This window comes from Chlorocebus sabaeus, chromosome 12, assembly GCF_047675955.1.
Source record: "Chlorocebus sabaeus isolate Y175 chromosome 12, mChlSab1.0.hap1, whole genome shotgun sequence".
Taxonomy (NCBI): Eukaryota; Metazoa; Chordata; class Mammalia; order Primates; family Cercopithecidae; genus Chlorocebus; species Chlorocebus sabaeus.
In genome coordinates, this window is record NC_132915.1 from 1,455,183 (window position 1) to 1,467,429 (window position 12,247).

Sequence of the window (12,247 nt, forward strand, 5' to 3'; positions counted from 1 at the left end):
TGGAGAAAATTGTTATTAATTTTGAAGGGGCATTTAGTATGAAGTAGGAATAATGACTGAGAGAGAGAAAACATACGTGTTAGTAATATTTCTAAGTTTCAAAGATAGAAGGGCTAAAAGGTTCCAGAGTGAGAAACAGGGAGAGAATGATTTATAAAAACTGCAACAAAAAGGAAAAGACACATTATCAACAAAGAAATGAGAATCAGACTCAATTCAGCAGGTCAGACTTTGAAGAACATACATTTCGTCAGCATTACTCAATTCAGCAGGTCAGACTTTGAAGAACATACATTTCGTCAGCATTATAGGATTCTAGATGACAACAGAGTTGTCAAAATGAAAAAATTTATATGGCTATATGTGAAAGAAAATTATTTTGACTTGTATTTACAATTTGTGGCTAAAAGTTTAAGTCTAAAAAATTACTGGGAGCGTAGCTGAGAGGCTTCATGCAGTTATAAAGAAAGAATTCCCCAAAATGGCCAGGCGTGGTGGCTCAAGCCTGTAATCCCAGCACTTTGGGAGGCTGAGAGGGGCGAATCACGAGGTCAGGAGATCGAGACCACCCTGGCTAACACAGTGAAACCCTGTCTCTACTAAAAAAATACAAAAAAACTACCCGGGCGAGGTGGCGGGCGCCTGTAGTCCCAGCTACTCGAGAGGCTGAGGCAGGAGAATGGCGTAAACCCAGGAGGCGGAGCTTGCAATGAGCCGAGATCTGGCCACTGCACTCCAGCCTGGGCGACAGAGCGAGACTCCATCTCAAAAAAAAAATTCCCCAAAATATGAAGGGATGGTATGAAAAAATTAGTAACAATCAAGAACTAAAATGTTATATAATTTTGATAAAATGTCAGAATACGAGTAGAGGTAAAATTATCTTAGAATTCTCCTCAGGAAAGGACCGGGAAACCCTGGTCAGTTCTCAAATTGTATGCCAAAAAATGTTTTTAAATGCTAGCAAAAAATTTAGGAGCAACAACTAAAAGAGTGAGTTACAATAATTATCTAGTACAATTTTCAAAAACACAAATACTCAAACTCCACCCTGCAGACATTCTGATTATGTAGATGTAGAATGGAACTCAACATCCTATATTTTAAAAAACACCCAGGTTGTGGATCAAAGGACACTTATCAACAGAGAAAGAAAGCAGTCTACCGAATGGGAGAAAATATTTGCAAATCACCTATCTGATAAAGTATTAATATCTAGAATATAAAAAGAACTCCTAAAACTCAACAACAACAAAAAACATAACTCAGTCTAACAATGAATAGGACATTTCTCCAAAAAAGGTATACAAGATATGGAAGTGGCCATTAAGCACATGAAAAGATGCTCTGCATCACTAATCATTAGGGAAATGCATATCAGAACTATAATGAGATACAGCTTCACACACATTGGGATGACTATTGTAAAAACAAAAGCAACAATGGAAAACAGCAAGTCCTAGTTGAGGATATGGAGAAATTAGAACCCTTGTGCATTGTGGATGGAAATGTCAAGTGGCACAGCTGCTGTGGAAAACAGCATGGTGGTTCCTCAAAAAATTAAACATAAAATTACCACAGGATCCAGCAATTACACTTCCACTCTGGGTATATACCAAAAGGAATTGAAAGCAGAGACTTGAAGAGATATTTGTACACTCATGTTCATAGCACCTATATTCACAATAGCCAAAACGTGGAAGCAACTCAGGTGTCCATCGATGGATGAATGGATAAACAAAATATGATATACACATAAAATGGAATACTATTCAGCCTTAAAAAGAAATGAAATTCTGGTCATTGCTGCAACATAGACAAACCTTGAAGACGTTATGCTACATGAAATAAGCCAGCTATGAAAGGACAAATACTGTATGATTCTGCTTTTACGAAATACCTGGAATAGTTAAATCCATAGAGATAGAAAGTGGAATAGTGCTTATTAGGGGATAAGGATAGGGAGGAATGGGGATGTATTGTGTAATGGGTATGGAATTTCAGTTTAGGATAATAAAAAAGTTGTAGCAATGGATAGTGGCGATGGTTAGAAAACCAAATTTAATACCGTTGAACTGTATTCTTAAAAATAGCTAAAATGGTAAATCTTGTGATGTGTGTTTTGCACAATTAATTTTAAAAACCACCCAAGGTGATTATGATACAATTAGTTCTCAACTCCACTTTGAAAAACACTGGATAATAGGTGTAAAGCTTGCACAAGAAACAAGATTACCAAGAAAATGTAATTATTTTAGTACCTGATAGGAAATACATCATTGTGTTGGGAAGATGGGGGAAACTCAGAAAGCATGACGAATGAAATGTCAGAAGTAAATCCAAACATAAATATTAATATGTTGAGACTCTTTTTAGAAAGAAGGAAAAAAGTGGGGCTGGCAGAAAGGAAAAATTAGACTCAGGTTTATGCTTGTTACGAAACATGTATGTAAATATAAAAGACACAGAAAGTTGAAAATAAGATTAAAAATTCAAAGCAGGGAGATGGTAACAATCCTGGCTAACACAGTGAAACCCCATCTCTACTAAAAATACAAAAAATTAGCCAGGCGTGGTGGCGGGTGCCTGTAGTCCCAGCTACTTGGGAGACCGAGGAAGGAGAATGGCGTGAACCCGGGAGGCGGAGCTTGCTGTGACCCGAGATCGCGCCACTGCACTCCAGCCTGGGCAACAGAGACTCCGTCTCAAAAAGAATAATAAATAATAATAAATCAACTAGGCTAAATAGATACGTAAATTACTTAAATAAAAGTTATCTACCATAATTTAATAACTGTATACAGACACATCTCATTTTATTGCGCTTCACTTTATTGGGCTTTGCAGATAATTGCCTTATTTACAAATGGAAGGTTTGTAGAGATCCTGAGTCAAGCAAGTCTTCCAGCACCATTTTTCCAATGGCATATGCTCACTTGCGTCTCTGTGAGAATGTAAGTTTTTCATTATCACATCTGTGATGGTGATCTGTGATCACTGATCTTTGAAGTTGCCATTGTATTTGTTTTGGAGTACCATGAACCATGCCCCCATAAGATGATGAACTTAATTGGTGGATGTTGTGTGTGTTCTGACTGCTCCGCTTACTGGCCATTCCTCTGTCTCATTCCCTCCCTTAGGCCTCCCTCTTCCCTGAGACACAGTATTTAAATTAGGCCAATTAATAACTCTGCAACGGCCTTTAAGTGGTCAAGTGAAAGGAAGAGTTGCTTGTCTGTCACTTTACCTCGAAAGCTAAAAATGATTAAGTTTAGTGAGGAGGACATGCTGAAAGCCAAGATGGACCAAAAGCTAGGCTTCTTGTACCTAACAGTTGGCCAAGTTGTGAATGCAAAGGAAAAGTTCTTGAAGGAAATTAAAAGTGCTACTCCAGTGAATACATGAATGACAAGAGCACCAAACAGCCTCATTGCTGATACAAAGAAAGTTATAGTGGTCTGGATCAAAGATCAAACCAACCACAGCATTCCATTAAACCACAACCTAATCCAGAGCAAGGCTCTAAAACACCTCAGTTCTTTGAAGGCTGAGAGACGAAAGGAAGTAGCAGAAGAAAAGTTTGAAGCTGCAGGGATTGGTTCATGATGTTTAAGGAAAGCAGCCACCTCTGTAACAAAAAAGTGCAAGGTGAAGCAGCAAGTGCTGATGTAGAAAAACTGCAGCAAATTAAGGTACCTACGTTAAACAGACTTTCAGTGAGAACAAAACAATCTTACATTTGAAGAAGATGTCATTGAGGACTGTAGTCACTAAAGAGGAGAAGTCAATACCTGGCTTCAAAAGATAGGCTGACTCTCTTGTTAGAGACTAATGCAGCTGGTGACTTTAAATTGAAGCCAGTGCTCATTTATCATTCTGAAAATCTTAGGGGCTTTAAAGTTATGCTAACTCTACTCTGCCTGGGCTTTATAAATGGAACAACAAAGCCTGGATAACAGTATATCTCTACAGGATGGTTTACTGAATATTTTAATCCCACTGTTGAGACCTACTGCTCAGAAAAAGAATGATTTCTTTCCAAATATTACTGCTTATTGACAATGCCCCTAGTCACCCAAGTGTTCTGATGGAGATATACAAGAAGAGTAATGTTGTTTATACAATAACACAACATCCATTCTGCAGCCCATGAATCAAGTTGTGCTTTTGACTTTCAACTCTTACTAAGAAATACAATTTGTAAGGCTATAGCGGTCATATATAGTGATTCCTCTGATGGATCTGGTCAAAGTCTATTGAAAACCTTCTGGAAAGGACTCACTATTCTAGATACCATTTAAGAATATTTGTGATTCATGAGAAGAGGTCAAAATATCAAACAGGAGTTTGGAAGAAGTTGATTCCAACCCTCATGGATGACTTTGAGGAGTTTGACTTTAGTAGAGGAAGTAATTCCAGATGTGGTGGAAATAGAGAACTAGAATTAGAAACAAAGCCTGATGATGTGACTAAATCGTTGCAATCTCTTGATAAAACTTTAATGACATCGGGCACAGTGGCTTATACCTGTAATCCCAACATTTTGGGAGGCCAAGGCAGGTGGATCACTTAAGGTCAGGAGATCAAGACCAGCCTGGCCAACATGGTCAAACCCCGTCTCTACTCAAATTAGTCAGGTGTGGTGGTGTGCGCCTGTGGTCCCTGCTACTCAGGAGGCTGAGAATCGTTTGAACCTGGGAAGTAGGGGCTGCAGTGAGCCGAGATAGCACCATACCCAGGCAGGATGTATACCCAGAAATGTCCTGAGAAGACTTTTAGCCTTCACCCTATGCTGCCCCCAAGGCTTAAGACACACCCTGCTAATTAGTGAAGGTCTTCCATACCAATTTGCAAAGACTAGGGGAGTTGGTTGTCTTTCCAAATGATAGTTTTCATGAAAAGACGACAAGACATTTAAAAATAATAATAAAAAAAAGGAAAGGAAGGGAAAGGAAAGGAAGAAAATACGGCTTATTCAGAGTAACAAAATAAATCTCCAGAAACTAACTGTCCCTGAAGCAAAACAGGCAATGGAGCTACTAGACAAAGACTTTACAACAAGTGTCTTAAATACTTCAAGAGTGAAAGTAAAACAGAGAAAAAACTAGTGAGGAAAAGGATATATCAGCAAGATGAGAATATCAACAAAGAGATAGAAATTTAAAAATGAGAGAGAGAACCAAACAAATTCCGGACATGAAATTCAATTTTGGAATTGAAAAATTCGCTAGAGGGGTTCAACAGCAGACCAAATAGGGAGAAAGAATCTGCAAACCTGAAGATAGGTTATTTGAAATTATTTAATTTGAGAAGCAAAACAAAAAGGGTAAGTGAACATATGGGACACTATCAAATGGACCAATATGTACGTTATGGAGGCTCAGAAGAAAGGGGAAAGGACAAAAGGGTAGATTAAGAAATAATGAAAAGCTCTCCAAATTTGAGGGAAAAATATGGATATACAAATACAAGAAGATCAACTGAATCTAGATAGTATAAACCCAATAAGATCCACACTGTGGCACATTATAATCAAACTGTCCACAAAGACAGCATCTTGAAAGCAGCAAGAGAAAAGCAACATGTCATGTACAAGGAATTTCCGTTAAGATTATCAGTGGATTTGTCAGCAGAAACTTTGCAATCCAGAAGGCAGTGGGATGATATATTTAATGTATTGGGAAAACAAAACAAAAAAACTGTCAACTGAGCAACAAAGAAGTGTTTACCAAGAATTTTATATTGGGCAAAACTGCCCTTCACAAATGAGGGTTGAGATATTTGCAGACAGACGAAAACTTGAGGGAGTTCATTTTCAGTAGACCAGCCCTGTAAGAAATCCTAGCCCTGGTGCGGTGGCTCAAGCCTGTAATCCCAGCACTTTGGGAGGCCGAGATGGGTAGATCATGAGGTCAATAGTTCCAAGACCAGCCTGGTCAAGATGGTGAAACCCTGTCTCCACTAAAAATACAAAAATTAGCAGGCATGGTGGCAGGTGCCTGTAATCTCAGCTACTTGGGAGGCTGAGGCAAAGAATTGCTTGAACCTGGGAGGCGGAGCTTACAGTGAGCTGAGATTGTGCCACTGCATGCCCCTCCAGCCTGGGCGACAGAGCGAGACTCAGTCTCAAAAAAAAAAAAAAAGAAAGAAATCCTAAAGGGAGACCTTCAAGATGAAATGAAAGGACACTAGACAGTAACTCAAAGTCATACAAAAAGATAAAGATCTCCGGTTAAGGTAAGTACATGGACAAATATAAATACCTGTATCGTAATTTTGGCTTATAATTCTGCTTTTTCATTTTCTACAGGATTTAAAAGATACATGCATAAAATAATTATAAATCTCTGTCGATAAGTACATTGATATCAATGTAAGATGAATTGATTTAAGGTTGTTATAACTTAGGATATTATGTATAATCCTTATAGTAACCACAACGAAAGCATCTAAAGTATATGTAAAAGGAAATGAGAAAGGACTAAAAATATGTCACTAAAAACATCAATTAAACACAAAGGAAGGCAATAATGGAGGAATTTAGGGGCAAAATAGTTAATAGGACATACAGAAAATAAAGTGGCAAAAGTGAATTCTTCCCTATTCTTAATTATTTCAAATGTAAATGGATCAAATTCCCTAATTAAAAGATGTAGACTGGCAGAAACAGATTTAAAAAACAGTGTCCAACTATATCTTATCCATAAGAGACTCACTTTAGATCCAAGAATTACACAGGTTGAAAATAAAAGCATGGAAAAAGATATTTCATACAAATAGTAACCAAAAGAGGGCAGGGGTGGTTGTGTTAATATTAGACAGAATAGACTTCAAGTCAACAACTGTTAGAAGAGAAGAAAGGCATTATCTGATGGTAAAAAGTGGATTCACCAAGGAGGTTTAACAATTATATACATAAATTCAACAAACAGTAGAGCCCCAAAGTGTATGAAGCAAACATTGACAGAATTGAAGGGAAAAACAGCTCTGCAATAATAGTGGGAGACTTCAATAGCCGACTTTCATAATGGGTAAAACATTCAGACAGAAGTCAGTAAGTAATGAGAGGATTTGAACAACACTATAACAGAGATATATAGAATTTTCCTTCCAACAACAGCAGAATGCATATTTTTCTCAAGTACACAATGAACACTCCAGGATACATCATGTGTTAGGCCCCAAAACAAGTTTTTAAATACATTTTAAAAGATTGAAATCATTCATTTTTTTCCAATGACAATACAGTGAAACTAGAAATCAACAGCAGAAGAAAAATTGAAAAATTCACAAATATGTGGAAGTTAAACAACACATGCTTAACGAAAGGGTTGAAGAATAATTCACAAGGGACGTTAGAAAATAGCTTGAAGTAAATGAAAACACACCAAAACTTACAGGACGCAGCAAAAGTAATGCTAAGAGGGAAATTTATAGCTGTAAATGCTTACATTAGAAAAGAAGAAAGGTCTAAATCAACAATTAACTTTTCACCTTAAGGAACTAGGAAAAGGAAAACCCCGCAGAGCTAGCCAGAGGAAGGAAACAACAAATATTAGAACAGAGATAAGTAAAACAAAGAATAGAAAAACAACAGAGGCAATCAGTGAAACCAAGAGTTGGTTCTTTGAAAAGATGAAGAAAATGATAGATAAATGTTTAGCTAGATTGACTAAGAGAAAAGAAAGAAGACTCAAATAATTAACATCAAAAAAAAGAGGGGACATTGCTTCTGATTTTACAGAAATAGGAGTATAAGAGAGTACTGTGAACATTTGCATACCAACAAATTGAATAGTCTACATGAAATGGATGAATTGCTAGAAATTTACATCTAGGAAGAATGTCATGAAGATGTAGAAAACCTGAATATAACTATAACTATTTAAAGAAATTGAATCAGTAATCAAAAACCTCTGAACAAAGTAAAGCCCAGGACCTTAAGACTTTACTGGTGAATTCTACCAAGCATTTAAAGAATCGGCACCAATCCAGCCGAGCATGGTGGCTCATGCCTGTAATCCCAGCATTTGAGGAGGCTGAGGCGGGCAGATCACGAGTTCAGGAGATCGAGACCATCCTAGCCAACACAGTGAAACCCCGTCTCTACTAAAAATACAAAAAGCAGCTGGGCATGGTGGCACATGCCTGTAATCCCAGCTACTCGGGAGACTGAGGCAGGAGAATAACTTGAACCAGGGAGTCGGAGGTTGCAGTGAGCCAAGATTGAGCCATTGCACTCCAGCCTGGCAACAGAGTGAGACTCCGTCTCAAAAAAAAAAAAAAAAAAAAAAGAATTTGCATCAGTCCTTCTCAAACACTTCCAAAAAACTGAAGAGGAAGAAACACATTCCAATTAATTCTCTAAAGCCAGCATTACTCCAATACCAAAATCAAAGACTGCAAGAAAGAAAACTACAGACCAATAATCCTTATGAATGTTAATGCAAAAATACTCCGTAAAATGCTAGCAAACTGAATTCAGCAGCATATTGAAAGGATGATACACAAAGTAGGATTTATTCCTGGAATTCAGAAATAGTTCAACATCGTTCAAAAATCAGTGTAATACGCCACAGTAATGAATGAAGGAATAAAGAAACACAGTCATTTCATTGATGCGGAAAAGTATTTGACAAAATTCAACATCTTTTTAAAGATGACAAAAACAACACATTAAAAATAAAAGGAAACAAGCCAGGCACGGTGGCTTGCGCCTCTTGAGGTCAGGAGTTCAAGGCCCGCCTGGCCAACATGATGAAACCCCATCTCTACAAAAAAATATAAAAATTAGCCAGGCATGGTGGTGCGCTCCTGTAGTCCCAGCTGCTTGCTTGGGTGGCCAAGGCACGAGAATCACTTAAGCCTGGAAAATGGAGGTTGCAGTGAGCTGAGATTGCAACACTGCACTCCAGCCTGGGCGACAGAGTGACTCCATCTCAATTAAAAAAAAAAAAAAAAGGAAACTACTTCAACGTAAGGTCATTTATGAAAAACCCAGAGCTAACATCATCCTCAGTGGTGTCATGATTGAATTGTTTTTCCGCTAATATCAGCTACAAAGAATGGATTTTTTTTTTGCTAGTTTTTGCTAGAAAAGGACAAAGATTGTATGATTTCATGTTGTACCTGGAGTCATCAAATTCACAGAGACAGAAAAGAGAATGGTAGTTGCTAGTAGCTGGGGGACTGGGGAATGGGGAGTTCCTGTTGAATGAGTACAGAGGTTCAGTTTGGCAAGTGTCGGTAGCTATACAGGTGTTATAGTTGCATTGCAGTGTGGATATACCTAATGCCACTTAACTGTACACTTAAAATTGCTTAAAATGATTTTTGTTATGTATATTTTGCCACCATAAGAGGAAATCAAGAGGGAAAAACTTGCTGTTTAGAAATAACAATGAAATTACTGTGGATCAATATTTAAATTCTGATGCTAATTTCAATTTTTAAATTCATTTATTAAAAAAGACGGAAAGTAAAAGAATAATTTAGAAAGCTAGAAAAGGAACAAAGACAATAGAATTATACGTGTTATTACATTATTAAGATAAAAACGAACATAATATAAATATTAACTAATTGAAAAGAGTAAAATAGGGACACTTGAAAAGTCTAATCTGAGGGAAAAAGGCAAATACATAGAAACGCTTAAGAAGCAGAAAGGCCGTCTAACCAATAGCAATGTTTATTTATAATAATACTTTATGTGCAATTTTATTCAAATACATTTGGAAAAATAAAGACAAAGGAATAATGGCTACACTTACTGAGTGTTTATGGTAAGGTAGGAACTGTCATTCTTGGTGCTTTCCATGGATTATCTCATTTAATACTCAGAATATCCTTTGGGATGGGCATTGTTATACCCATTTTACTTATGAGAAAGCTAAGGCACAGTGCACTTTAGGTAACTTGCTCAGGGTCACAACCAGTAAGTAGCAGGGTCAGGATCTGAATCCATACGGTCTTACTGCAAAGCTAACACTTTTTATCAACCTCTCTCCACAGACAGCTGTCAAGGAAATTGGTCAAAGTGAAAACCACAGAAAAATCTCCCTCTGCCCCTTTTTTTGGTCTTATGACATTTGTTGTATTTTGTACTTTTTCATTAGGTCATCGAGACATATTAATTATCCCAGTATTCTTCAAAGCACAGTGTACTGTGCTTCAGTATTCACTGAAAGTTAGTTCACAATAAAACTGAATAACTAGTATTCCTTTTCCTCTCCCTCTCCTTCCACTGACTCTGACAGCAGGAACTAAGAACAGAAATAAAGCTAATGACCTACCTATTGTATAACAGTTCCTCAACACTTGTCTCCACATGGTGAGAGACTCATCACTTACAAATCCTTGCTTTATGGATCAAGAAATGATGAAGCTTAGGCGCACAGTAACACGTGTCTAAGATTTTTGTCTGTAAAGATTGTAGGATATGCATCCTAATGGAATCTCTCCCATTCACCAAACAACTGGCTTAAGCATACATCCGAAGAACATTTTCTTAGATCCATTTCTGATTTTCTTTAGAACCCAAACGCATTGTAGGAGAGAAAGGGATGTTGAGCCCCTCTCCTCTGCCTCCAGGTTACAGAATGGAAGTGAGAATGCAGTACCTTACCCCTGGTGGTGCTGTGTCGCAGGATCCACCATTTCCTGCTGGAGATGTAAGATTTGCACGATCCAGAGATGTCCTCTAGTAATAAAGTCCTTTGTGAGGAGGGGTGGGTAAAGGAGGCAGAGAGAACATCAAATATAACATATGGCCAACCTTACAAGTTCAAAGATAAATTTCCCCTGAATTGTGACGTTTTCAAGCATATAGGCAGTGTGGCCTTGCTCCGGTTCCCCTCAGCAACTGTAACAGGCATTGGGTGCTCATACAGAGCATCGTATAAAGCCTCCATATGAGAGAAGCTGTGGGGAATAGACCCACAGTTAAACCACTGTGATGAATCAGTTTAGAATTTTAATTAGCACTAATTAAAACCATCTATGGGCTGTATGGAAACACCTTGGATGCCGGTCAACTGAGTGATTCAGTCAGATCTACTGAACTGAAATCTCTACGGATGAGGACTGCAAACCAGCACTTCCATAGACTTTCCAGTTGATTAACTACTTTTTGCTAAGTTGTGGGGTTTTTTTTACTTTTTAATAGTTTTAATAAAGTATAATTGACATGCAATAAACTGTATATACTTAAAGTATACAATTGATAAGTTTTGACTTATGAACCTGTGAAACCATCACCACAATTAACATAATGAACGTACCCATCACCCCAGAATTTTCCTTCTTCCCCTTTGTGACCCACCCCTCCCATTCTTCCCCATCCCCTTATCCGCAAGCAACCACTAGTATACTTTCTGGCTCTATGGATTAGTTGGCATTTTGGGGATTTTTATATAAATGAAAGCTTTGGGGAACAATCTGTAAGCTTAAAGCTGCTATAAAAGAAAAACCTAAATTTAGAAAAAGTTTTTAAACAGTGGAAGGTGATGTTTATAACAGAAATGAAGTTGATATTCGTAGGTTTTCTATAATATTTTTCTCCTTAATAACATCTTTTTATATGAATTTGAATTTTTGAATTATTACTAAATAACATAGCATAAACATAAAATGTTTATTTTTAAATTAATTAAAATTTTAATAATTTTCCATTTTTATGTTCCCAAGCTACCTCTTGAACCCAAAGTTGTTTCACTTGATTTTTGTCTGTATTTTTAATCTTTTTACAGAGCATACAGGATTGGACAGTGTAGAGATGTCAAAGTGCTTAGGCTGATATCCTTGGGAACTGTGGAGGAAATCATGTATTTACGACAGGTATACAAGCAGGTAAATATGTTTCCCTTCTGTTTCAGAGGTCAACATTTATGTTTTTAAAAATTAGGAAAAACCTATGTAATATGAAAGTTTTAAATTTTACTCTATCATGTAGAATTTAATAAGGTCATAAAAAAATACCCTTGAATACACTTCTATGAAACAGATTAATTCTTGGGTTCATTGAATTTTTGAGCTGAAAGTTTTCTAGAGTAGTGCCTCTTAAACTTTAGTATACATGCAGATTACCTAGGGATCTTGTCAAAATACTGATTCTGATTTAGTAGGTCTGAGGTAGAGCTCATGATGTGGAATATTTAACTAGCTCCCAAGAGTCCTAGTAAAACTAATCAGCAGCCCACAGTTTGAGTAGCAAGGTCACAGCTCCCCAAACTACAGGCCAAGATATAAT

The 12,247-nt window shown here is 37.2% G+C and overlaps 1 protein-coding gene across 10 annotated transcripts in view; it reads left to right on the forward strand.

Annotated features, from left to right (window-relative positions):
- ERCC6L2 (ERCC excision repair 6 like 2) overlaps nucleotides 1–12,247 on the forward strand; it is a 175,716-nt gene that overhangs the window by 69,328 nt on the left and 94,141 nt on the right. For all 10 annotated transcript variants that reach the window (XR_012094714.1, XM_037998707.2, XM_037998708.2 and 7 more), the window contains exon 13: nucleotides 11,748–11,847. Coding sequence is in view for 9 of the 10 variants with exons in the window: in XM_037998707.2 (XP_037854635.2) it covers nucleotides 11,748–11,847 (100 nt within the window). In the remaining variant the exon portion in view is untranslated. The remainder of the gene's footprint in view (nucleotides 1–11,747; nucleotides 11,848–12,247) is intronic.